At 34.5% G+C, this 27,895-nt stretch overlaps 3 protein-coding genes across 7 annotated transcripts; 1 reads left to right on the forward strand and 2 right to left on the reverse strand.

Annotated features, from left to right (window-relative positions):
- Positions 1 to 778: 778 nt before the first annotated feature.
- On the reverse strand, positions 779 to 4,702 carry LOC124183905 (jerky protein homolog-like). Of its 5 annotated transcripts, none has more exons than XM_046573058.1 (3): positions 3,267 to 3,476; positions 1,768 to 2,284; positions 779 to 1,471 (listed from the first exon to the last, which is right to left on the reverse strand). In XM_046573058.1, exons 1-3 carry the CDS (start codon positions 3,288 to 3,290, stop codon positions 1,293 to 1,295), a joined length of 720 nt encoding a protein of 239 aa, XP_046429014.1. In that variant the 5' UTR covers positions 3,291 to 3,476; the 3' UTR covers positions 779 to 1,292. The 5 variants fall into 5 exon arrangements, with proteins under 5 accessions (XP_046429014.1, XP_046429018.1, XP_046429019.1 ...); XM_046573062.1 differs by lacking the exon at positions 3,267 to 3,476 and adding an exon at positions 4,384 to 4,702 and having other exon boundaries at positions 780 to 1,471; XM_046573063.1 differs by lacking the exon at positions 3,267 to 3,476 and adding an exon at positions 3,522 to 3,526 and having other exon boundaries at positions 780 to 1,471.
- Positions 4,703 to 4,768: 66 nt separating this feature from the next.
- LOC124183904 (dolichyl-diphosphooligosaccharide--protein glycosyltransferase subunit 2) lies at positions 4,769 to 16,447 on the forward strand. Its single transcript, XM_046573057.1, has 11 exons — positions 4,769 to 4,925; positions 7,213 to 7,424; positions 8,289 to 8,420; positions 8,951 to 9,111; positions 9,625 to 9,764; positions 10,139 to 10,514; positions 11,718 to 11,897; positions 12,594 to 12,813; positions 12,995 to 13,192; positions 14,306 to 14,477; positions 15,342 to 16,447. The coding sequence occupies exons 1-11, from the start codon at positions 4,916 to 4,918 to the stop codon at positions 15,479 to 15,481; spliced, it is 1,941 nt and encodes a 646-aa protein (XP_046429013.1). The 5' UTR covers positions 4,769 to 4,915; the 3' UTR covers positions 15,482 to 16,447.
- A 2,157-nt stretch (positions 16,448 to 18,604) lies between these two features.
- Positions 18,605 to 24,134, reverse strand: LOC124181994 (dynein regulatory complex subunit 2-like). The gene is made up of 6 exons (XM_046568770.1): positions 24,111 to 24,134; positions 23,122 to 23,444; positions 21,810 to 22,222; positions 20,285 to 20,518; positions 19,913 to 20,142; positions 18,605 to 18,850 (listed from the first exon to the last, which is right to left on the reverse strand). Exons 1-6 carry the CDS (start codon positions 24,132 to 24,134, stop codon positions 18,605 to 18,607), a joined length of 1,470 nt encoding a protein of 489 aa, XP_046424726.1.
- Positions 24,135 to 27,895: the final 3,761 nt, after the last annotated feature.

Raw genomic sequence — 27,895 nt, forward strand, 5'->3', positions numbered from 1 at the left:
AAAGTCGAAAGAGACTGACTAGTTGCAATTTAGCAAGTGCCGTGTAAAATCACTAGCAGTTTAAGAAGCAAACTGCTTGCCTCCGTATGGGATTCGAGGTAACGAGGTGATGGTAAGAAGAGGATGCGAGGTATAAAGTAGCTGTAAGACTGTGAGAACAGAGTTGAAGGAACGTACGGTCTGCAGGACGTAACACTCGTCTCACAATGTAATTCGCTCAATATATTCGGCAAGGTAAAAATGAATCTATTGAAGCAGATTTGGATGTGCATAATAATAATTGCGACATTTTAAATAATGGATCGCTGAAACCGAATTGCTTAGGCAGCACGAGTATTATTCTGTACACAATTATGCTGTGCCTACTTAAGTGCGACACATCAATCTACACAAATATCAGTGAAAATGTATACAAGGTGTATGGTGAGAATTAGGCATGATATACATTTCACAACACCAGCGAACTCAATGAAGAAAGATTTGGAGCAAGGGGTTTGAATGAATACCCCGAGCGCATAAAAATGTTTGTTTTAATTACACGTTGAATCGTCTCATACAAAAATGGTGTTCTGGCATTTTATGACAGGTTTCAGGCGTACTGAACATATCATGGTTGACTCTGTGCAACGCATGGCACATCCAAGACACACGCAAAAATGTCCGCACGGCAGGAACTCGTGAGTTCGATCTTTCACGAAACACATGAGACAGGTTCTGTTTTGTGGAGCTGGAAATCGAAAATGAACGTAGTATCGATATCATGTTGTAATTTAAAACATAAAGGGTAAGCATTTTTATTCAATGTGCGAATACACGGAAACCAGAGATTATTTTGTTTTGGAATGCAGTTAACGTTCCGGCAATCGAAAGGCCTGATTTAGAGTGAGTATTTATGGGATTCAAAGATATTGGAGCATGATCAGTTAGGGTATTCTATTGGTCTGCTTGGACTTCAATATACAGTCCGCTCACGTAATAGTGCCACTCCCAATAGTGCCGCTTCCTCTTATTCTCGCTCGAACGTAACCCCCACCACGGACTCACTTCGGGTTTCATATTCGTCTCTCTCAACAGTGCCAAACGCTGGCTCAATGAAATAGCGTATAATTATCTGCTTTTCAATTCAATTTATTGTCATTATTTTTTTAATAATATTATATCATCACAAAATTCATAAAATAGTAATAATATCATTAAAAAAAAGTGTCATAAATTTCGATTACCATCATTAAAATAATAATTGATTTTATTCAAAGAAATAGAGATTATATACATTTGGCGATTTTACTATATTAATGTTTATTTTTAACACAGTTTGGAGCCAAAGTACGACTAGGTACTTGTTTGATATAGATACCACTCTCAGCCACGTTGAAAATATTTTTTTTTTGCAACTTTTTGATTGCAACCTTTTTTTTTAATTCTTCTTCATATAACTTTGCTGCAACTTCATCAGTCGACAATTTTTCCCCTGAAAAAATTGTCAAATAATTATTTAGTTCCAAAATTCTGTTCTGAAATTTGTATTTAGAATTATTGGTTTATTTCTTTAGAAATCTCGTTTCACTGATACAGCGCAGTTTCGTTTAGTCGACATATTTTAACAATTTTATTGAAGTTTTTTTAAATGTCTTAATCACAGTTCCTTTTAATTAAAAAAAATTTAATTTATCTTTACGTTGAAACCTTTTTTTAATTTCACTGTATTCTTTCTTTGTTTACAAAAAAAACGTCTATGCATCAAAAATGATTTAATATTATTTTTACCTGTAATTTTCAAGCATCGAATATTTTTTCTTTTCTTGAATCTAGATAACCAACCTTCGCTGGCCCTGAATTGGTCATTTTTCGGATGATGTGCTTTCGCGATCAAAGCTTGTCGTCGAATCATCGGTCCAGAAATCGGAATTCCTTTGTCTTGTACTTCAACTAACCATTGAAACATGGCATCGTCCATTTCCGTGACATTGGACTTCTTTTTCAATTTTTTGCAATTCGTTTTTTTCGCCTCTTGAATGATCTTTTCTTTCTCCAATTTCCATTTTCTTAAAGTACGATCGCTTAGTTCATATTTTTTGCATATCACATCTGCGGAATACCGAGTCATTGCTTCTAAAATATTTTTCTTTTCTTCGAAAGAAAACCTTTTTCTTTTCTTTCTCGGTGGATCGTCTAGTAAATCTTGATTTCCGATTGCATTCACAAGCAAATCTGGAGCAAGATCCGAAGAAAAATTTGTAGCATTCTTTTTTTTCTTGGTTCTATTTTGAAGTTCCATTTTGTTCTGTAATTAAAAAAAGGATCAACTTTCTATCGCTAGTATGATAATACTGTGTTATTTTTATCTCTAAAAATTTTTTACATAACTTATCATCCGTGTTTATTATTCATTATATCCATATTGTTATTTTGTCGAATTTTATTCAATTATTTATAATTTTATTCCATCACTTTATAAATTTCATTCAATTTTTTTAAAATTTTTATCCCATTCATTTTTTTTGTAAATTTATTGTTTGGATGAATTGAGTCATGTATTTTTGAATCAATTTCACGAAAAAATATATTCATTCAAGTCTCGATTAATGGAAATATTTTTATTCAAGTTTGAATGAATGTAACTAAATTGATGAATAATTTCAAAATCGAATTTCAATTCGTACTACCATTATTTACTAAAATCATAATAAAAATATTTAGACAGAAAAAGAGTTTCAGAAAGGCATACACAACATCAATTTCATGTAAGAAATGCAAATAAGTATTTGCACACTCATTTTACACAAAATTCGAGAAAAATTTAAGAGTCTCTCTGTTTTGTGTAGGATATTTCATACAAAAGCATGCCATTCAATTGAAAATGCATACTTATCGTTAACGCAACTTACGAATATAAATACTAGGTAAACACAAGTAGTTTACCCGGCGCGGCGGCACTGTTACCAGAGCGCGACGAGAATTCCGACGTTGTGAACGCGCGTCAGTGGTGGGGGTACCTGAGTTCCAAGAAAAGTACTCCCCTACCCCCCACCGTCACGGGCACTGTTGTGAGAGCGGACTGTAGAGTACAAATTTTTTGCTCTTCAACTACTGCCAAGTACAGTCCACTCTCATAACAGTGCCGCGCGATGGGGGTGGGGAGTATTTTTCTTGGAATTCAGGTACCCCCACTACTGACGCGCGTTCACGCCGTCGGAATTCTCGTCACTCTCTCGTAATAATGCCGCCACGCCGGATGAACTGTGATCACTCATGTATGTATTTACATCATATTCGTTTTTCCTTATCATATGAAAATGGATTATTTCGATTTTCTGATTTCAATTTCTTTTTCTAAATGACTTTATTTTAAGAAAACTTTTCACACGTATCCCAATTTATTCCACAAAATGTTTTAAAAATACACATTGATATAGTAAAATCATCAAATGTATATAATCTCTACTTCTTTGAATAAAATCAATTATTATTTCAATGATGGTAATCGAAATTTACGACACTTTTTTTAATGATATTATTACTATTTTATGAATTTTGTGATGAAATAATATTATTAAAAAAATAATGACAATAAATTGAATTTAAAGCAGATAATTATACGCTATTTCATTGAGTCAGCGTTTGTCACTGTGAGAGAGACGAATATGAAACCCGAAGTGAGCCCGTGGTGGGGGTTACGTTCGAGCGAGAATAAGGGGAAGCGGCACTATTGTGAGTGGCACTATTACGGGAACGGACTGTAAAACGGTTTTTACAGTAATTTCGTACTATTTATAATAGGTTGGATTAAGGGGGGTCGGTTTCACCAGTCACTTTAGCAATTTCCGCATCCCGAAATCAGCAATGTGGCTCTGTGAACAAACACGATCACATTCAGTAAGCCATTTCAACATTATTGAGAAATTGATGGTCGTTCCAATTTTCGTCACTTCTCACAAACAATGAATGAATGGGGAATAATGAATTACATTAACATTCTGAAATTCTGAAATTTGACTTTATCCAATATTCCAATATTTCAATTAGCGGTCACTATGTCCAAACTTAGAGGCAGTCAAATATCAAACTCCAATCATCACAATGCCCGAACGTAGATTTATTCCAAACATTCTAATATTCTCAATCCATTGCATACGAGTTACTATCCCTGAGCATATTTGCAACTAATATTTTGAGCAACCGTAATATTGAAACGTAGATTTTAGTCCTTTATACCAAAGTTAATCGTTTTGACTCAATTTATATCGTTAGATTATTTTGATCCTTGAATAAACTAAAAAGCATCAAGTTTAAGTCTAAATATTTCACAGAACCTTCCGACATTTCAGTATTTAATTATAAAACCACAAACGGTTCCGTCATTAAATAATTCGACGTCTTCACCTTCGGTTGCTTGCAGTTTCACGAAGAACCGCTCGGATTCGGGCCGCTGATTTTGCAATCAACACAACGTTCAGGCATGGTAAGCCGTAGGTATATCGAATTATTATATCGTTATATCTAAATCCATTAATTAATTAATTTCCTCTTTGTAAAATCCATATATTACATCGATTAACGTTTCAACTTTAGAATTGTCCGAAGGTTTCCGTTAGGACGTCACAACATCAAGGAACCAACCAATGATAAAAAAGAAAACTAAGTATATCTCCTGGAACTGGCTATGCGATCGGATGATTTTGCATACAACCATCAAGTCGATGTGATGTGAACGTGGCCATTGATCGGGTTGCGCACGCGCATTGCGCAGGCGCTTGTGACTGCCAGCGATTTCCGTTATGCGGTGGAACGGCGCGTTGTTCCACGCCATTTTTCCAGACACGCGCAATGGGTGAAGAGCCATCTTGTTTCTGTTTGCCCAGACGACGTGGCCGAGTCGAGAAGAGGCTCGCGTTGATTAACCAGATCCAGAAACATGAGGACACGTAAGTAAACCGAAACAATTATTAAAGTCACCTTGTCAAATTTCACCTACGTTTCAACCGCCCGGCGACAAGATTCAAGAAGATTGTAACAACGATACTTGAAAAAATATTTCTCAAGCCGCGTGCTTCGAAATATTTCAGCATCGCATGCCGGCTGAATTATTTCACGGTGGAATTTGCAGTGGTAATTTTCAAAAAATCAACGAAACTAACTTCGAAAATTTGGAGATTCGATAATCTAGGGTTTTGATCTTTTCATTGGAAATATTAATTGTGAATTTTTGCTTCTTTGATCCTTCATCGAACATCTCTGACTGCCTACCGGCTTGCGTTTTCAGATTCTTTTTGCACGATTGAAATTGCAAATGAATACATTTTTAGCACGATTGGAAGGGGAATTAACTCAAAACACGTTTTGAACAACTGTGATTTTGACACGCTTTCTCATATAATCGTTTTCTAGCTTTTTCACACGTATGTTTGTAACATGTATCCATGTACGAATGTGTGTACGTGTGCATTTATGTGTCTATTTATACGTAGACAGTTTTCTAGTCATGCTTTCTAGAACAATTTGGGTGAAAAGTTAACTACTTCGCGAAAATAATTCGAGGAACATTTTTTAAACCTGTTTATCGTTTTCAATTAGAAAATGGCGGGAGTTTCAAACGTTCGAATGATTGTTAGTGTGTTCGAAATCCCGGGGGAATCCGGATGACTTGAATACTGATTCGGATGAAACTTAGGGGCAAAATCAAACTTCTGGTGGATTTGATCTTTGAACTTTTCAGGCCAAATAACTGTATTACTTCTTTGGTTATAATGTGGCGGTTTTAAATATTTGAATGATTATTACGTGTATTCTATAATTCCACAAGAAGGATGACATTTGGAAGAATAATAAAAATAAAACAAATTTCGCAGATAATTCTTAGAAATTTTCTAACCTATCAACATTCCTGGGTAGAAAATGGCCAGCGTTATAAACTATTAAATGACTAGCATACATTTTCATTTCCAGTAGTTCGAGTAATTGATTTGATCGAAATGTTGTGGCAAATTTATGTTAATTCGGTTATGTACATCCTGAATTCTGAAAAGAGCGGTTCGATCAATTCCATGAAGATCGGTTATAAATGGTAGCCAATTCAATTTTCAAAAACCTGATTATTCGAATGCTGTGATGACCAATGCTGGAATATTCAATTTAGGCTATAAAAAAATTTAGTGCCCAAATTTCATAATTTTTTAAGATTAATTTTGCGGTAACGTTTGAGTGCAAACTGGTCTATATTTTGAAAATATGCACTAAAGTAGTCAAATAGTTTTTATCATCCCTTTCATGCTTTAAGATTTGGAGTTTCTTGGCAATGTTCCAAAAGTATTCTGTACATATTTTCGGATGAAAGACGCCAGCGCTATGAAAAGAAACTAATCGGGTTTTCTTTTTGTCATTTCACTGTCGATGCTTTACCGCTAAATTCAGAGTTACATCAAAATATGAAATTCTTATCAAACCTGCAAATATTGAAGAATTTTCGAATAATTGACTATTTGGATGACTTATGCTCAAAGCAATTAACGGCAGTGGCAATGTTCCAATAACATTCACTTTGTATCTCACTAATGAAAACGATATTTATAGTTTTAACATATCTTTGAATAACACAAACGGCAAAAGCTGAGTGTGATATTAAATTACTAATTTATTTAATTATTTATTTATTTATTTACTTATTCAACGGGACAAGCCCTATAATTATAAATACAAAATCAAAAAAAGTTCAGAAGACACACGGGATACATTACTCATATCTAAGTAGACACTTTGCAGACAGTTTAATTTTGCCCAAACTTGAGTTATCAGGGTCAAACCATTTAAAGCTACTGTTGCACAACTTACTTGACCGTATCGTTTGAGCATGAATATAAAAGTCACTTTTGAGCAGAAATTCAGCGAGATACACTGTTCTTTCTTAGAAGTCTACCAGGTACATTTAAAGTTAGTTGGTCCGATAAATCCATACAGTCAGTGACATTGGTAAGGATTTTGTAGACAAATTATTTTTTTATTTAAAATGTTGAAAGATTATCTGGTGACTTGAAATTCCATGCATCAGAACAATTCAGAAAGTTTAGAGATCTAGTAAATAAAGAATTTTATACGTACGAATTAATTAGAATTATTTTTATACATATTTATTTAAAAAATTCTTTTCACTCTTCTGAGATTTTTTAACGATTGTCACTTACGATCCTAAAGTATGACTTAAATTATTTCCAACAGCTATGTGGCTTCCACTGATAGCGTCCACCTTGGCATGCGTAGCCCTGTCAGCTTCGGTGTCGCCAACTTCAACCAGTTCCTTTTTGTCCAAGGCTGATATAACGAGACTAAAAAAGGTCGTCGAGCCTGGATTTGAGCTGAAGGATTTAGCCACTCTGCATTACGCTGTGATTGGCTATAATCTCGTGGGAGAAACAATACCAAAGAATGCTGTAAGAAAGTATGAAAGTTAAATTTTAGGGTCGATAAGAAAGTTGAACAAGGCAGGAAATTCATAAATTATTCCAGAAAGATTAGTCTAAGAATTTAACCTCGAACAAGTTTTCGATTCACTACAATAAAAGTCATTGCGCACTATGCTGAAACAAAACGAAGCGAAGTGCAGAGAAAAAGAACGAAACTGTTGAGAAGGTATTGGAACCAAAATGAAGCAATCGGAATATATTGAAAGCAGAACAAAATTACCGGAATTTATCGATAGTGGAATGAAGGTTTTGTAAACGATAGGGATTATTTTAATGATCAAATACTGCAATCCTGATTGTTTATAAAACCTTCATTCCACTTTTGATAAATTCTGGTAACTGTGTTTTGCATCTGATACCTTCAGAGGGCATCCGACTTCTTCTCTGCTTCGCTTAGTTTTTCGTTTCACTTTAACACAGTGCATGTTGGCCTTAACTGGAAATTTTCATCCACAGGAAATTGTTAAAATCAGGTTAAATATTTTTAACAGGGATTTGTGCGATGTACTTTGATTAGAAAAGTTGAATTTAGTTTGTTTTCATTCCATTTCAAGTCTGTCAAATCTTTAATCACTTTTTAAAAGTCAAGTTCGAACTTTAAAATTTCTTACTTATATTCATAAAATACAACCATTTCAAAATGACGACATTCGATTAGTTTCGACTTTTCCCAGAAAATTGAATTTCACCAATTGTCAAATGATTTCTCAATCAATTTCGTGATTCTGTCTTCTTTTCGATCTTCTGAGCTTTATTATGTACTTATTTGCTACTAGTGGTGAAATTTTTCCGTCAACCAGCTTTTACCACCTTAATACAAATTTTTTTCAGGAAGCCTGCAAGTTCATTTTGAGTTCAGTTGGAGACGCCAGTGGATTGTCGCTGGAGAATCTCTACTACGCTGTTACAGCTTGGAAAGGAATTGGGATATGCCAGCCGCTTCCAAATGCTGCGATTATAAAGGTAATACAGTTTTTTATTTGATGATTTTTTTTATTTATTTTATAATGTCAGCGTCGCCAAAGAAATCAAATTGTAATTTTTAATATTTTTGGATTATTGAATATCCTGAAAACTGTTATCATCTTGTAGCAAATATTCTCGAAACGTAATGCGAGAGCCTGTGATTCTTTCTGTGATTCCATCATTAACACCTAATACGATAAGATCACGGTGAATTTTCCAAATATATTCAGTAATTCACTCAATAGATACTTCATCAATTTACTTATTGTTTAATAATCAAATCAACGTCTATTTAGTAACAATTCGTATCAAATTAAAACGCCATTCACATGATGCTTACAAATAACTTTCGTTCTACTGTAAGAACATTGGAGAGAAACAATTTATCTGATGAATGAAGTTTTGAAGAGAAACAATCCCTTCGATTTTTATACATTTTTCAATTTTGCGTTGCTATTGTGATTGTGTTTTTCCTAACCCTCTAATATTTATCTTCATTTCACATTTTTCATCATTTGTCACGACAGACGTTTGCTGCCGTTGTGGAAAAAGAGTCTTCGACCATACCTGAAGTTTTCTACGCCGTAACCGGACTCAGCGCTGTGTCCCAGCACCTCACGGAACCTGCAATAGTAAAATTGGTCAAGGCGCTTCAGGCTGCATTGAAAAAAGATGATAGCATTCTCAAGTGAGCACAAATAATTAGTGTAATTATGAATGCGTAGATCAATGATCGAATTAAGTTTAGGGTTTTTTTGTATATATTCTTCATTATAACAATGATGCTATGAAATATGCACAATGATCAAAGAAATGTGCATTATAAGACTTTTATTAAAGCATATCAAAACGAATTAATATTTGATTACATTATGGATACTGTGACTCAAGTAATTGTACATTATTGTTTCATCAGTCTTTCAAATTTGATCACACTCGGATTTTAAATAATCTTTCTATTCTTTAAAAGCACTTAAAATTACAAGTCAAAACCAAAAATCAAAGAGATCTTTAGGAAATTTTCAACTTCGAAAAATTTAGAAATTGAAATGTCCTGATTACCGTGATGAACAATGCATTAATCATGACAAACCGTGATTGTTTGATTAGTCTTTCTGATGATATTTCCGTTTTATTTAACTCTCGAGAGACCGGGGCTTCAGTTTCTGACATAAAGCATTGTCTTCTTGTTTCATTCCAGCCTTGGGTACCTTTTCCACATTGCTGCTGAGCTCGGCCCTGCAGGTTCATTCGCTTTCGAACGTATCGAGGATGCCATTGTTCAGGCCGATGAAGTTGACGGCAAATACCTGCAATTTGAGGGTGGACTCTCCATCACCAGTAAGTTTCCTTGTTCCTGAATCCTTTTTTTTATTACTTTTGTAATCAATGTATTTTTAAATTTCAGACTTACTTCCTTTATACTTAATTTATTTAAAATTTCTTTCAAAATCTCATTTAAGTCTGTTGAATTTTGTTTCCCACGTTACTCGCTCGCCTAATAAAATCATTAGAAATAATGAAACAGATCAAAGTACCTTATTTAAAACAATGATGCTAATAATTACTTTCGTTCTACTGCAAGAACATTGAAGAAAACTAATCGACTGATGTTGTTTGTGAATATTAATCTCATTTTAAAATCCAACAACCGTCAAAAACGAACATAAATAATTCCAGGCAATTATTTAAAACATGTTGATATCCTTCTTCAGGTCTCGTTGTGAAAGGTGCCTTCCAGTTATCGACAAATTTGAAGAAAAAACCACCAATAACTTCTGAACAGACTGTGAAGTTTGCAAACTATCTGTTGTCCCGTCGTTCAGTTCAGACAAGCAAAGGAGTCGTCGGTCTTCTTGCTGCTCTTAGCGTACTGGCCAATAATCCGTTTGAAAATCCGATCTGCATCGCACTGGCGGATGGTGGAATATCGGTTTCATCGAAGCAACCGCTGGTCAGCGTCAAAGTTTGCGACATTCTTGGAAGATCTCTGAAAACTCTGCCATCGGTCGTTGCCAATTCTGCCACTAGAGTTAGTGACGATGTCGTTGTTATCAGCAAGAAGGCCTTCCAGCCTTTGGCTTCCGACAAGTAAGTTACATTCTTTCTAATTGTGTTTCGAAACAACATTTTCTGGATTCGAATTCTGATAAGAGTTGAATTTAGTGTACTGAGAATTCGCAGGAAAGGATACAAATTTAGTTATGGAATTACTTATCAATCAATAAATCAATAAATTGATTATGGGAATGAAGATGTGGTGCTGTGACTGACATCTAGTGGTGAAATAAAAAAAAAAAAAATATTCTGACTGGGCTGTATTTAATTTTAAAGGAGCTCTTTCATCGTATTCATTGCGATATACCGATTCCATGTGGAAAATGCAAAGCCTCACAGTTTGTACCAAGTTGTCTACTTTTCTGTTCGCATAATTGATGTAAAACTAACTGCAAATGGCCCGTTTTTTGCCGTTATACTGTTTTAGGCCTCGTGTTCTTTTGAAAATGGTAGATTTATTTTTATTCAAATATCGTATTTGTTTTCATCGTTGCTAATTTTATCTAAAAATAAAGTAGTACAATGAAAGAATGATTTTGCTTCAAGTAAAAATTATGTTGAAAGAGTGAAAAAAATCTAGACAACCTGGAACATTCAGGGAATTTTATTTTTCATAGAAAAATCTAATGAACTCGCAATGAGTTCTTTGAACACTTGGGGAAAATATTTTGCAACACTTCAAATAACAATTTGGGTTATGAAAAATTACGTTAAAACTCAAGTCTGAGAATAAATACCAATTGAAAATACCAAAAATTTTAGACATAAGGTAATTTGAAGAGAAATATTAGCATTGTTTGCCATTAAATCTACGAATGAGTAATTATAATTTTAATACATTTGAAAAATTATGAAGAATTCCTGAAAAAATTTTGAATTCTCTGGGAATTTCGATGATACCTTAAAGTAGATACGATCTGCTAAGTAGAGTTGAGTTATTTGTAAAGTCAAAATCCCCCGATTACTTACTGATTTTGGATTTAACAATGTCTATTTCGGTTATACGCTCGGGGAAAATTAATTTTTTTTCTCGAAAATACGTTGAATCTTGAATATGATGCTGATAAACTGTTACGACTTGACGTTTGTTAAAACGGATTCAACGTACAAAAAAAAAAATTACACTCAATTATATTTCTTAATGGAATACGATCGTCACAATCATTAAAACATTGTTGAATTTAGGAATACATTTTTGTGTTTATTATTTTAAAAAATGTTCTATTCACATTGCAGAACTCTGTATACAATGAATCTCATGGAAATCAAACCGGAACGAGGAGTTTACAAGATCTCTGTATCCGCAGGATCCGTGTCCAACATTGTCACTGTCAAAGTACTGTCCGAAGTGGTCGTGGATTACCTTGAAATCGGCACTGCTGACGCTGATCAAACAACGCAGCCAAAATTGTCTCGGTAAGAAAAACCTTCTTGCTTTCATTCCCCCAAAATGTTTGCAAACAAATTTCTAAAGAATATTTATCCTCAATAGTAGTTATGAATTATTAGAAAATGTCCTCATGCCTTTAGAGCCTGGTTGTCAGCGCCATTTTATCACCACACAACCTAAGTTTTTAATTTTAATAAAGGCAAATCGTAATTCTTGGGGTTTGAAATTATTCATGTCACATAAATTAATGAAACATAATCAATGATATACCTGCTCTACCGTCCACACGGGAAAAAACAGTCAACGGTTAGCTGTCAGCCTGGTTGCATTAGTATGATTTTTTTCCACCGGATGACGCATTGCAAGTGCCAATCCCAATAATTCCAAACTTTCTATTCTTATTACCTTTTTACTCAAGGCAATTTTAAAAAAATCGCTCCTTGAAAAAAGACTGTGAAACTGGAGTCCCTTTTCACTTTTGTCATTTTTGTTGTTGACGTTTTTTATGATATATTTTTTGAGCTAAGTTTTGATCTGATATTTCATTCGTCGTTTTCCTTCCGTTTTATGTTATTTTTCGGTTCCGGACTCTTTTATTTCTTTGATCTATCAAAAAAATGTCTACTCTGAAGATATACGAAAATCAAGAAAGAGCAACGAACGAAAACAAGAAATCGTATATAGGATGCAAAAATTTGATTTCTTTATTTTGCAAAAACCAGAGTGGAATATCCGAAGAAGCTGAGTTCAAAAATCGAGGCAGATTCTCAGCAAAAACTGGTCATAAGATTCCTGCTGAAAGATTCCACGAGCCAGAAACCAATCAGAGTGCATCAAGCATTCGTGAGGCTTTATTCAGTGTCAAATTCCGGAAACACTCAGGGTCAGGAAATTATTTTCGTCGCTGAACCGGACACTGGAAACGTTTACAAATTTGACATGGTGAGTTATTCGGAACACTGAATAATAGGATTATCAATAAAACACGAAAGATAGAATTTTGATCGCGGTATTTCATTGATATGACATAATCTAAAAAAAAATTAACGTTGAAATCTCTACTCAAGAAAAATTATAGTAAACAAATTCTCTGGTTTTCTTTTTATTACTCGTCTATTTTCAGGACGTTGGATCAACGGCTGGAGAATTTGGCCACATTAGTGGCGACTACAATATTGAATTGATAGTCGGTGATGCTGTGCTCATAAATTCGTTCCAGTGGAATGTGGCTCAGATTACACTAAAGCTACCAGAATCGCAGAGCGCTGTTCAAACCAGTGACGAAAAATCGAATCTGTACAAACCCAAGCCAGAAATCAAGGTATACAACTTTTTTTGGTTTTCGTAATTGCATGATTGAACATTTAAATGCTATAAGAAATTTTTTCGTAATGTCATGCCAATGCTCGTTAGTGACAGAATGTTTATCAATCTTTCTACCACCTCCAAAACATTGGCAGATTAATTAATCGGTTACAAATGATTTTTTAATTTTATCTGCGTTCTCGTTTTGACCGAACGTTGATAGAATTTTAACCGACAGTACTGGTTTTTTTTTTAAGGCGCTTTCATTTTGATTTTATATCCCTTTGTTTTCTTTTTGAAATTCACGTTTGCTTCATTAAAATACAATGAGATTTAAGTGAACGCTATTTTATTGACGAATAGAGAAAAAATGAACACCAACAAAGAGGAACTTTTTTTTAGTTTCATTAACTTTTTTTTTTCTATGATTAATGAAATATCTATTGATAAATCACTTCTTCCTAGTAATTATTACAGTTAGACTAGTTCAAATAAATGATAACAGTTTTTCCTTTCATTTTTCACTTTTGACTGAGGTAGAATACTTATTTCAGAAATGAATTTTTTCTTATGATCTCATTGGTTCATTTCTTCTGAAAACTTTTTCAATGACGTGGAATTTCCTAGATTTGAAATCAAATAAACGTCCAAACGATGTTTTATGCGTCATTTTCCGACGCCTAAAAGATATTTTTATACATCAAAAGTTATCTTCATGCGTAAAAGATGTCTTTTTGGGCCTTATAGATGTCAAAAAGTGGAGCATAAGACATCCGTTCGACGTGTTTGTGACTGTAATAATCAAGGTTGCCACTTTGCCTTTGTATGGAATTTTTGGTACCATAGAAATTTGATACTCAACACATTGTTTGAATTATCACAGTTTTAATAAGCAATTAAAGCAAACGGACTTCGAAATAAATAAAATGTAATTTGTGACGATGAGGGATTAAATATTTTTTTGGTCCTTTACAACTTTAATTATCACAGATACAGAAGATCTCTGAAAAATTGAAATTTTGTTTCTGAAAAATCTGGAAATATTGGTGAATCCCACAGTCCAGAAATAGTGGCAACCCTAGAAAATATATTGCGAAGTGAGGATTCTACGATATCTGTTTTCTTGCAGCATATGTTCCGCGAACCTGAAGTCAGGCCGTCTCGCGTTGTCTCAAACTTATTTACTGGACTTTGCCTGGCGCCTGTTCTTCTGCTCCTCATTCTATGGGCAAAACTCGGAGTCAACATATCAAATTTCCCTCTTTCTCTGAGCGCTATTATTTTTCATTTAGGACTTGGAGGTGAGTTTTTGTTCGTAATGTTTCTCCCATAAATGCAAATTCGTCAATTTTGTCATCGTAAATTTTTTTCGCTGCTACATCGATTCAAAGTAAATTAAAGAAATTCTGTTTTCCGATTGTAAAGATTTATAATCTAATATCAACTTGACAGTATTTCAAAAGAAATTCGCGATTAAATTTTACTTCAATGACATCACATTATCATTGCCTAAATGAATATGAGAAATCTATTAAATTGTCGGAATTGTTTAAAGATTAACTCAATGAAAATCTGTGTTCCATTTTGTTAAAACACATTTCATAGAACAAAAAAATTAGAGAAAACTGAACTGATGATTTCTGTTCTTATTTAATTGAATCAATTTTTCTTTCAAGCCTTATGAAAAATGCTCGATGCTTGACGTTTAACTGTTTTACATAAGTTAACGACGTTTTCAATCGAGCATATATTAAATGAAGGTGAATTTTTCACAAATGTAACCGAAATAATTTGTTACATTTGCAGCCCGATATTCACTATAAATAAATTGTAATAATAACTTCATTGCGCGCGTTTATTAAAATTATCTATATAATTCTAGTCCAACAAGGTTTTACCATCGATACGCAGGAATAGAAATTATATATATCAGTTTAGAGACATCTAATTTCTGTTATTTTATAATGACGCTCTTATTCTGCGTTTCTCGCGTCTTCATATTTACTTTCACTGAACAACAGTTATTCTAAAATTGTTTTTAGATGGCTTAGAATCTTCGTACAGCATTAGAAATCTATGTGATTGGATAAAAAATTAGAAGAAAGCTTGAAATTAGCGACGAATTTCATTTATTCGCACGTTTTTGACGGTTCTCTTTTTTTCAGGGATTTTTGCCCTCTTTGGAGTTTTCTGGCTTCAATTGAACATGTTCGTTACTCTAAGATACCTTTTGGGCATTGGTGTCGTAACTTTCCTAGCAGGAAATAAGCTGCTATCTCAAATCGCCAGTCGTAAGGGACGTTAATTAAAAATTACGTCGATTTGAAAAAGAAGAAAACAGGAAGAATAATGGGAGAAGAAGCATGGCGAAGGGAAGAAAGAATTACAGACAGACAGATTTGAGACTTGAATAAAGAAAAAAAAAAAAAAACGAAACAATTAATATTCAGTAATCCATTATTTAAGAAAAATGGCACGCATGATATCTTAAATATTTAATTACCCTTAAACTTCAAAAAGATTGAGAATAGCCAACGAGCCGTAAAACGCGATTTTTTTTTTTTTAGATTTTCCTCATTACCTCATTATTTTACTTGCCTCTAATGATAAGCCACCTTTACAGAATTATCATTTTTTGTCTGCTCCATCAAATAATGAAAATAAGAAGGAATAGAAAACGAAGAATAATCTAAAAGTTGACAGACATGAATAACCGATAGCAAATGATTGAAGGCAGAGAGATGAAAAAAGATTGAAGTTAAATAAAAAATCGAGTATTTTAAATACATAATAATATAGATCATAAAATATTTTGTTTTCACGTTTTCTTTCTCCCCCTCTCATATATTAGTAACGAAAATAGTGCGTGACATGAATTAGCCCCGTGAAAGTGAATAACTTTTTCAAATTATCCTATTAATTCATCTATTTAGCAGTTTCAAATGAAAACTTGTCTGTGCTGCAATGATTTTTTCTTTGTTGTAAAAATGATGAAAGAAAGCAATATTCATACGCATATTATTGCAAGTTTAAAAATTCGAATGGTAAAAACTAAAAAAAAAAAGCAGTTGCATACCGATTTGTCGTGTGAAATCTATCCCAACATAATCTAACATTCCTGATGATAATATATGTGAAAAAAGTGATGAGCATTAAGCGGGATGCTGCCGCAATTAATTTATAAAACTTAGATAAGTCGTATAAAAATGGATCATTTTTTTACTCGTTGTACAGAGATTTGAGATATTAATAAATAAATAAGTAAAACGTGGTGGTTAATTATAATTGAGTAAACCGGTTTTAGTACGTGTGAATAAAACTAGTATCTAAAGATTGTGAAAAATTGCTCGTCGATTATTCGTTGCATCAATTTCTTTGCTTCCCAAGAAATCCAATGACGGTAAAAATGACATAACTTGTGATTGGAGTGAAGTATACATTTTTCAATCTGTTGATCAATTTGATTTTTTTTAATTGTAAATTATCAACAGTTTATCTTCATTGAATTAGATTGATATTGAATATTGGTTTGTATTGATCGAGAAGTTTAGCACATATTCAGTAGGTATCGTTACAATCAATAATCTTCATAGAATTTAATGATCAATTAGAAATCAGAATTAAGCATACGGTTTTTGCGTGATCGAAAGACTGAAATAGATGGTTCAATTTTCACTACAAAAATTTCATGCAATTGCGATGGTTGAATTGGAAAAATTATCCCTTGCTCGAAATCTTAAATCTATGCGAGTGTAAAAATTTGGCCATGCATACCGACACGCATAATTTGTTTCCTCGTGGTGTTACGAAAACGTAAAGCTCACCTTGAAGGTATATTGAATGACATGCTTTGACAAGTTTATTATACAAACGCCAGACGTCTTTTCGAGTCTTCGAATAAATAGGCCTTTTTTAAGCATCATTAAAAAAGTTGGGTCAAGTTTAAAAGGATGACAACCTCCCGCCCTCCTCATTGAAAATAAGAATTGATTAAAAAATATCAAGATTATTCATTTTTATCGTTATATTACAAAACTTCATCTCAAATTGTTGATATCTTATGTTGTTCCATTGGAATTAATAAGATTCATTACAATTATGTTGTCAACACATCGCTGGAGATGTTTCAACTGGGTTTTTCTCCCGAACATTTCATAAATTGGTTGGTCAAAAATGGATACTTGTTATTAATTATACTACGAGATAGCCGTACATTTAGTATTCATCAAATACAGAAAATATCACTCAAAATACGAAAATTAACAATACTATGGTATGAACTAAAATTTAGCTTTCGACGCTTCGTTGCAAATTGCTTAAAAATCATCGAAAATGTAGAAGATTGGTTCGAGTTCACTTTACGATCGTTAATTTTATTCAGAAAGCTATGTATTCTATAAATTCACTGATATAGGTTTTTATTTTTCTTGGTATTCGGTTTAGTTTTAATAATTGTTGATCATATAGAGTTTCCAGCTTACATTGTTCCGCTCTGTTTTACTTTGTTTTGCCGCACCGACACAGTAACTATGTATGTAATATTACTCTTCCGGTGCAGCAGAACAGAGCGGAACAGTCCAAGCTGAAAACGCTATTAATCAATATCGATACAATGTTATAAAATGAATATTCAACGATGCCAACATCGTGAAAAAAGCGTTTCCGCGAAATTGTAGTTAACAGACTTTTGAATAACACAACTATTGCAATGTAAAATCGAACGAATCTACTAGATTTTTAACGATTCTGAAGCGATTTGCAACGAAGCAAAGATATCTAAGCTTTCGTTTACAGTTCTAACATTTTCTATTATTGAATAAATTTCCGCAGCTTAAAAATACAATAACTCGCCAAATCCTGAACGTCCAAGGATCTTGTAATAAAATTATCAAAAGTTTCGATTCTTAGCCAAACCAACCTTCTCTTCCTCTCCGAGTTTTCAGTTTCGATCATTTTTTATACCAGTAAACATATTGAAACAGCGTTATTCAAAATTTCGCAATATTTAAATTTGATTCAATTTATCATTTGACTATTCAAACTAACCTGCGAAGGCCGCGCCTCTCGGTACAAAAATAATACATGCACTTTGGATGTAAGATGAGATGAGTACAGTCGCGTTGCGTATCTATTATGTACCGCAAGTATGTATGTACGTACATGCATACACTCAACGTAATGAATTCTAACCGATTCAGGGGCACAACGCGTATTTGGCTCAAGCGGCTCAAGCACGAGATCCGATGAGAATGGTCGGATGCGTCGGTAAGCCGGTCGGTAAGATCGGGCGCCAACATCTCGATCGGGTCGAATTTGACACACTATCAATACGTGCCTTACCGACGCAGCAAACGGTTCTCATCTGATTTCGTGTTTGAGGCAAATACGCGCGCCCCTGAATCTACAGAATCCAATACGTCAAATGTACTCATTGGAATTTGCACAGGCTGGCCTCAATGACCACAGGCTTTCCTGTGGTAATCTCAAGCTCCGCGATTCTTCCCGACTCCTCGTTTCCCACCGATCTCTCGGCTATGCAATGTTTCAAGCATTGTTTGAGACATCTTCCCTCGTCTCGCAGCTTATCACGCTCTAAACGTAACTGCTTGCTGACTATTTTCGCGTGTCCAACTCTGCGCCAAAACAACTCGAGGTTTCGGTACTGTTCCATTACCTGTAATTGGGATTATTTTGAATTTTAACGTCTCGTATTCTCTATTTTTTATCTCAGGAAAAAAAGCGATTGTCAGAAATTTTTGCATCCGTTCGAGTACACCTCGTTCAATTTTCTAAAAGCGATAAATAGGAAACGAAAATTATTTTTCTTTATTGCTAAAAATTATTTTTCTTTGTGTTTAGTTGACGTGAAAAAAATATTTTTTGCATCTAAGTATTTGGATTTCTCCTCCGAAACAAATGTTAATCAAGGAAGGTTAAATGAGATGTTGTTTCAAATTTAATAAACATTTCTTCATTTGTATAGCAAACCGAAAATTTTTAGGATTTAACGGAATTTTGGAGAGAATATCGTTTCTACAAGTGCCGATGCCTACAAGTTCGTTTCTACAAGTTGCGATCCTACAAGTTCATTTCTCATAAATTTGATTGTTAATTTCGTACATTTTGGTTTAATTCAATTCAATTGAAATTATTTGACCACCACGTGTAGAAACGAACTTGTAGGATCGCAACTCGTAGAAACGAGTCTTTCGGTTCTAAGATTGTCACTTATAGAAGCGAACTTGTAGGCATCGGCACTTGTAGAGACGAAGTTGCAGAAACGGCCCTCTTCCGAATTTTGCTGAATTGACGTAAACTTTTCCCTGAGCCGGCTATTTTAATGGCTTGATTTTAAAAAATGTTATATGTTACAAATGTTTGTCTGTAATTGGAACTTCTATTATTTCTGAGATCTATATTCACTGTCCTCAGTGCAATACGTTCACATTAATTAACTTATGATAATTCAATACGCTACATGAACTCAAGTGAACAATTTTGAGGGTTGAGAATTTGATCATTCATGAAATGCACATTAATTTCATACATTTATTTTGGCAGGCTGTGTAAATTTCTTTACCTTGATAGAAAATCGAGAAGAATTGAAAGAAAAAATTTTTATAATTTTCATTTCGATTTGAAGAGCAGCAATGAATATGAAAAATTTTTCGATTTATACGGCGACTGATTCGAAAAAAGCTGATTGTGAGTGACTAAAAACGTACGAAATTCGTACCGCGTGGCTTCTCTCCCATCCAAAATCGGCTATAAAATCTTCCGGATAGTCGTCAAGCGCAATGGAAAGTTTGAAAGGTAAGACTATTTCTTCCGGTGTTTCGTATTTGCGACAAATTTGCACTAGACTCAACAAATTTTCACCCTTCGTCAAAATACGCTTCAGATGCGTAGACGTCGCGTTGAATTCGGCGGTGATGATTTTCAGAGCTTCTCGGTCAGCCGTTTGCTCTGCGAAAAGTGAAGCAAAAATGGTGCAATAAAAATCCTGCTGCAGAAAAAGTTTTTTTTTTTTTCTTAAATGCCTGCATTTGTTGAAAATGCGAGTTTTTGGAAAACCTTTGATCGTCTATGATTTCGAAAATCATTTTACCGGACATGAAGCGTGTTTTCACGATCCAGTAAGCTTCGTTGAAAAAATCTCTCTCCGCTATTATTTCGGAGATCGATTTTCCGGCGGTCACTTTGTACGCGTGTATCTTATCCTTCATTTTGCGAATTGATTCGAAAAGACTTGCCGTGTGCGATATTTGTCTCGCTATTATCGATCTTGCTTTGTCGTCCTTTTCCTTGATCACGTTGTAATCCCTACGCATATTCTCGGTGTCTGGAAAAATAAATTATGCAATCAGACTTTCATTTTTAATTCTATGTGTGTTCAATTTCTGGCTTGTTTTGTTAATTATGTTCTCCGTTAAAATTAGAAAAGCTTCGTCTTGCACTTTCTTTTCCCACCCTAATTAGATCAAGGATTGATTTAGTCATGATTTTTACCCTGAAGTTGTGAAATTTTTCAGTAATTTAAAAAATAATGAGCATTGTGTCATTTTTATTCTTAACCAAAGAATTTGTTAAGTGGATTCCAATATTTAAGAAGTATATTTGTTCTTCCGAAGACAATGAAAAAGTTCCTGAAAATATTAGAACAGAATTAGAATATGCACCGAGCTGTTGGAACAATTAGAAAAATTCTTATTTCTATGAAAAGTTGGTGAATTCTGAAATTTCGTAGCGAAATTCTTTGAAAATGTTCACTACCCAAGTTGTGATGCCTTCGAATCGTTGGCTAAATATGAAAAGAATACAATTAACTGTGATGAATTTTTATGATAAGAATCGTGAAAAAATTTAAGCTTCTAATAATCTCGAAAATGGTCTAAAATTTTTCATGTTCAAGTGAAATTTGGTTCCTAGTTATGAGTTTGGTACACATACGATTGGAAGACTGAAAATGTCTGTGAATTTCAGAAATTTATATCTCAACAATCAATTATTTAATTCGATCTGGGTTTCTTTTATTCAAAAGTATGTAGATCGAGCTTCGTCCACCTATTTTTTTCATTGGAATTAGTTAATAATAAGTATTTTCATTGGCGAGTCAATCATTTCACATTCAGTTAGTGACGCGTTTTGCGTTTTCTACGGTATTTGCAAAACAACTCGGTCGATTTCTTTCAAATTCGGAGACAACATTCTTGGACAGTTTATCCTTTTCACCACCGTCTTGAATTTTGTTTTCCTTCTGATTAAACAAAATGGCGATCGATAGAACTAGAATTTCGATTTTGCGTTAAGAATTTACAACAAGAGGATAAACTATCTAAGAAAAGTATCTCAAAATTTGACAAAAATCGATAGGGACGTTTTTGAAAAAGTTATTGTGAATAAGAGTAAAAAAATACACGAATGAACATCAAGGTTACCTTTACCTTACCTTTGAAGGAAAAAAATCGCAATAAAATTGAACAACCGGTTGTCGGAATATAAATCCCCAAAATTCTAAAACTTTTCCAACCATCTGCTCAAATACAATCAAACAATTGATCAAATTTCGGATATCGATTCCGCGCCGGAATACCGATTTTCTAAATCCTTAATAATCCTAGAATATTCCTCACCAGCCTGATACTTGACCAAATTAGCGACGTACTGCTCCCAAAGAGCGTGATAACTTTTTTCCAAAATGAATTTCGCGACTCGTCTCGTGTTCCGATTATCGTCTTCGGCCTCGCCGACCTTGCTGATGGTCGCACCCATGACGGACTTCATGAGGATCTCTAGGCGCTGTTCCATCGCGTAGATCACGGCCTGAATGTAAACCTCGTCGTCGTTTTGCTTGAGGGCGACGGCCTCGGTTTCCTCGAACGCCACGTCGATCATCTTCTGCAGTTCGGCCTGATAGTTTTTGTCTTCACTGCTCAGCCGCTCCTTGTACGTTTTCATGAGACAACCGATTGTCTCGAGATGCGCCCGCTCGTTCATCTGGTACTGCTCCTCAGCCTTTTCCAACTCGTCGAGAAGCAGGGAAATGCTGGACCCAATTTCAACATTAATTACTTCAAATTCGCGTCGGAATATCAAGAGGATCGAGAATTATACGAAGAGTTGGGAACACTTGCTTCGATACTTTCACGGGAATCATTTTCTAAATGGAAAAGTGCGATTTGAATTTTCTCAAGTTTTTACTTAGGTTTATCGAAAACCCAAATTTTCAGCATGCCGGATGAATCGGGATTGAATAATTTCATGCAGAAGAAATTTCTGTCAGATTGTTGCGTGCTGGTGAAAACAAATTTCTGGAGAAACGATATCACATTCATCTAAAATTCATCCAAAAATTGAATCAGAATAACTTTGCTCAGAAAAAATGACAGGCATAGGTTGTCAAATTACGTTTCTGCATGAAAAAATTTCTATGCCTACAAAACAGAGAAAAAACAATTATTGCTGGTTTTTTCGATTAAACAAAAATTTATCGATGTAAGTACGGCAGATTGACACTCATGAAGATCACATATTAAAAAAAAAAAGTGCAATACGACTTGCAGATTATTTAACACTTTTTTGATTTAACAAAACACTTCGGTGAGTTTTTCGTCAAATATGACAGAAGAGAAAGAAACAAAACTCAGTCAGTTCAGGTAAGAGACTAGATTTAAATAACTCCAGTAAAAAATTCTAGCAACAATTTTTCGTTCGTTGTAAGTATCGCGTAAGAAATTTTAGAAAAATATTCGCAACTTCCAAATCACTTGACTTACAAAGTTCAAATTTGGATTGAATTCTAATTTCAGAATTCTAGGCAAATAATCAAAATTCCAGAAACATGCATTCCAAGGTGCGAAAGATTTAAGATTTATCGAAGTCTCCGATCGACGCACGTAAAAATTGCACGTTTTTTTTTTTATGCAAAGATTCGATTGCACGTACCTGTAATTTTTCACGTCGATTGCGCGGTCGAACGTGTGCCAAGCGACTTCGAGGTCTTCTTTGATCTGCGGCATTTTGATGCTCATCACCATGTCGCGCCAGGGTTTCGAAAACCGTTTCGCGTTCAAATTTCCACGTTCAATTTCCTGCCTGAGACGTTCCGTTTTTAATAAATTTTCCCTCTCTTCAGCAGCTCGAAGCTTAGCTGCTTTTTTTTCCGCTTTGCTGCCTTTGCTCTTCTTCTTTGTCGTCCTCTGCCCTCCACCTCCTGTCACTTCTTCTTTATCATTTGTCGCCGCACTTTGCTGCTTTTGCTGTTTACCCTTGTCAAAGTATGAATTGTTTTCCTCAAACTAAGTAACTTGGCTTAGCCTGCCCGGTTTTGAGTCGGGTACGAAATACGCGGATCTAACAAGTATAATCCTCTAGTATTATTACCTTTTACTTTTGCAGTTCTTTCTTTGGTTTGCATCTTTTTATACGTGTATTCAGAGAATTGTGTTTTTGCTTGCAAAAAAAAAAACCGTGCGATTTTTATACGCGTTTAAAACAGAGAACCGTAGTGAAAAATGTAGTTTTTAAATATCAATCTGTTGCATTCGATTTTTATTCAAATCGAAAAAACGAAAAATATAACCCAATTATTTTCAGTTTTCCTGCTTCAGGCGCACTTGGAAATTTTTCTCAAGATAAAATTCAATAATCGGCATGCGACTGGAGTGTTTTCGATCAAATCTGACAGAAGAAACAAGCACAGAGATTTTTGCGAAAAAAAACAAAGAAAGAAACAATTTTCTCAAGGGAATTGTACAATTGTATTTGAATTAAACTAATTGAGATTACTTCCTGCTATCAGACAATTTTTCCAATGAATTTATGCAAAATTCAACCCTAAAAACGCCGTGGAGTTTTCATTATAAAATATTTCTTCAAGTTTGCGAAAGTGTTTATATCAAAACCTTACAAATTCAAACGAATTACGCACTTACTTTTGGTTTACTTTTTGGTGGCATGGTCGATACAAATTATTGTTTTTTGAGAATATCTTGTTGGTTAGATCGTAGCAATGACACGAAAGAAAAAAAAAAAAATAACAGATTAGGAAGAATTGTATCACGAGAAGTTATCAGTTGTAGTTTCGATTTCATCTCTCTTCTTTTATTGTTCAAATTCTTTTCTTCTTAAAAAGTTTTAGATTTGAAACTGCGTCGAGAATTATTTTTTTTCAACCTGTTATTCTATTTTTGTGTATTCGGTGCTTCCAATTATGCAGATTAGTGTTTATTTTCACAATTATGCTCAGGCCTTCGCATGCATATCGTATTTACTATAATGACGTACTTATAAAATTTCGCATGATTTTTTCAATAACGCGAAATGGCATTGAGATTCCGCAACCAAACAACGTCGATGCGCTGCAGGATAAAATTACATCCTCGACGATGGTATCTATATTTAGATATATTTTATGTATTAGTATGTGTGAAATTACCTTCTGGGTATTAATTTTCATCAGTGCAGAAATATTAACGGTTCATCATACAGGCCTAGAATTTTTACTAAAAGAATATATAATCATGAAATAAAACTTGATGTTTGTCATTAATTCCTAACTGATCAAATGTAGCTTTAAAACATTTTTTCTTCTTACAGTGAAAGCGTAAATTTATCAACTTTTTTCGGTATATTACTAGACACATATTACGATGGTATTGAATCGATTAGGAAAATTTGATTTTATTTTCCATCTCGACTGTAAGTTTGATTTCTACTGTTATAAAATCCGGCGGAAGAGTGTTATTTGCAAACTGCATAAAAAGGTTTTGAGAATATTTTAGAAACTACTGTTGATGAAATTCTCTGTAAACGAAAAAATACTTCTGTTAATCGCAACACTTTTGTTTTATCACAAAATAAATCTATAAATAATTGAAGAAAATGAATGAAAATTTTGGCAGAGATTCTTTATCGTTCAACCGTTATTTTGGTAGATGAATTCCGTTAATCCGTTGAATTATCGGCACACGCAAAAACAGTCTCAAGGCTCGTGTGTATAATGATTTGTATTTTTTCGGATATCGAAGTTTTTGACCGTTACGGCCTTCGTGTAATGGATTTGCTTTTCCGTAGCCAAAGTGCACACTTAAGTGATGTACGTGATGTACATGTATACAACAACGAGATTCGTTATTCTTTATTTTCACCGCGTATTGAAGCTAGAAATTTTATTTATAATGATGAAAAAAAGGAGGCAAAAAAAAAAATTTGCGTTATAGAAATCGGTGAAAACGTTTGAAACGATCCAGTATCAGCGACGGTCTTTGCTTTCTCAAATCCGTCTTAAAATAAGTCTCTTGTATGTCCGTAATACTGTTTGTTTGAATAATATTCTACATTCGCAATCTTAACTCGTTCCACAACCCAACTGAAAAATTTCTTCACGTAGCCCGTAGGCATTAATGGCCACTTCAATCTTTTGGGGACTTTTTCTTGGTTCAGGACGTTACGAAGCAGGAAATTCTTCGATTAGGTTGTGGGGCGCACGAGGAATGTACAAATGTGGATTATTCAACAAATCCAAACACATACAACGCTTGACGACGGATTTGAGAAAGCAAAGACCGATTGCTGATGGCATTTCGCCGTTTCAGTCGTTTTCACTGATCAATACCAAGTCAGAAACTTTTTTCGAAGGTTCATTTGCAGAATTTGAAGTTTCAGTTTCAAAAGAACAGAGGGGGGAAAAAAAAACAACCAAAAACAACAAGCAAGTCAATGAAAGGATGATAAGTATCTGTTACTTTCAACATTTGCAGAACAGCAATTCAAAAATAAATCCGACCTTGTCGCGCAGTGATACGAGACAAGAGAATCGATGTTTGTCATAAAAATCCAGTTGTAGCTTCATTTAAAAAAATTCGCAAGTCAATACGAAATCAGTAAATAAATACAGTAATATTCTACGTACAACTTGAAAGTCGATAAACGATGGTAAAAAATAATTTTCAGCTGCTCGAACGATCAGAATTACGGCTAAACGTGTATTGGAAAAGTAATTGTGTCAAATACATTTGACGGGTATGCGTAGGAAAAAAAACTACTCCAACAATCTCTACTTCGCTTCATACTACAGATTGCGTATGTGAAGATTTAGTTATGTACTAGATATTACATAGCTTGTATATATTAGTTAATCTCAATTGAGAATTATTATGCCTGTCATGCTCTCACTGTCGTAATTCTTTATTCCAATATGTTGACCGTGGTAATTACCAACCATGTATATGCACACACATACTTATATATAACAGATACGTACGAAATTCGATAGTTCGACAGTTTCAAGATCATCGCACAATAAGCACGTAGAGTCGGAGAAATTCCCTGAAGGAATTTTAACCCACAATGTCATCATGACCATTACAACATCGAAGCACGCGTACGTAAAGCGGAGAAAAACCGCCTCTTACTCGACTATTTTATTTTGTTTACATTTTTCCACACTATAATATGGAATTTAAATTACATAATTGAAAAGTAGGCGTATAGTATAGTGGTGTCACCTTTATTACAGTACCAAGAAGCACGTGTGAATTGGTGAAAAAATTACTGTTTGTAAGATGATTAATTTTTCTTTGACCTTAAATGTTAATCTAACATGTTGTCAACGGTATTTCTTATTGAAGGAAAAATTTTTCTGTTGCTGAAAAACGTCAGTTTAAGAAATCTCATCGGCAGTCGAACGGCTAGCTCCCTTTTATGTACCTAGAATGATAGCAGACGACGAGACGAATCCAACGCGCCCTAGCACGTCAATTTTGAAGATCCAGTTTAGGAGATATCGCGTTCTGATTTTCAGTTCGCGTGCGAGTCGCGCCGCGAGTGGATCGCCTCGCGCTAACGGCGATTTTGAAAGCGCGATATCTCTGGAACGCGTCATCCAAAATCGCCGATCAAAGGCTGGTTGGATTTGTCTTGACGTTTTCTACGAGGTGGCGACAAGCGTAAAAACGCGTCTAGTCGTGGAACAAAACGGCGGTCGTTGCAGACTCCTTGAAAGTCCGACTTTGTGTTATATCTTTCGAAATTACGTTAGTTCTCGAAACTTTTACACGACTCGGACACCGTTGTAATAGAACACCATGTATGGCAGTGTCAGTGTCTCCTAATTGTTACTTGTGGTTACCTGCTCGTCGAGTGAGAAGATGAAGCAACAACGGTCTCGGTGGCATCGCCGAGTGATTGGTCAAGGTATTTATAAGTGTATATGCTGCGGGTATGCATGCGAGTACCAAGCTTAGGTTTCTACCTTTGCCTAACGCCTCTTGACTCCGGTGTTGGGCGTTATTAACGGGCTGTCATTCAAAGGTTGAAGTGATGTCAATAGGATGAGTTTGTATCGCTGGTTCGAAGCGTCTCATGCCTCTATCCATTTTTTTTTTCTTCTGCTTTTATTTTACTCCACGCATGTTTGCTCATTTTTGCAAACTATAATCCGAGGCCGATCACGATTGACAAATCTCTGCACCGAGGAGGAGGAGAGATTGATTCAGCTTCGAAAATGTCTTCTTAAAATTTCTATACAAACCGTTCAATACACTGCTGTCATACAGTTGCGATAATCTCTCGTCGTCGTAACGCAATTCGGACATTCCATACTTTTCTGAATTTGCGGTATGATCGTCTTATTGTTATAGTTGTAGAAACACATAATTATGATAATTGATTATTTACTCTTTCAGAATTTGCGGATAATTATTTTGCAACAAGGTAT

The sequence above is a fragment of the Neodiprion fabricii genome, chromosome 5 (assembly GCF_021155785.1).
Source record: "Neodiprion fabricii isolate iyNeoFabr1 chromosome 5, iyNeoFabr1.1, whole genome shotgun sequence".
Classification (NCBI taxonomy): Eukaryota; Metazoa; Arthropoda; class Insecta; order Hymenoptera; family Diprionidae; genus Neodiprion; species Neodiprion fabricii.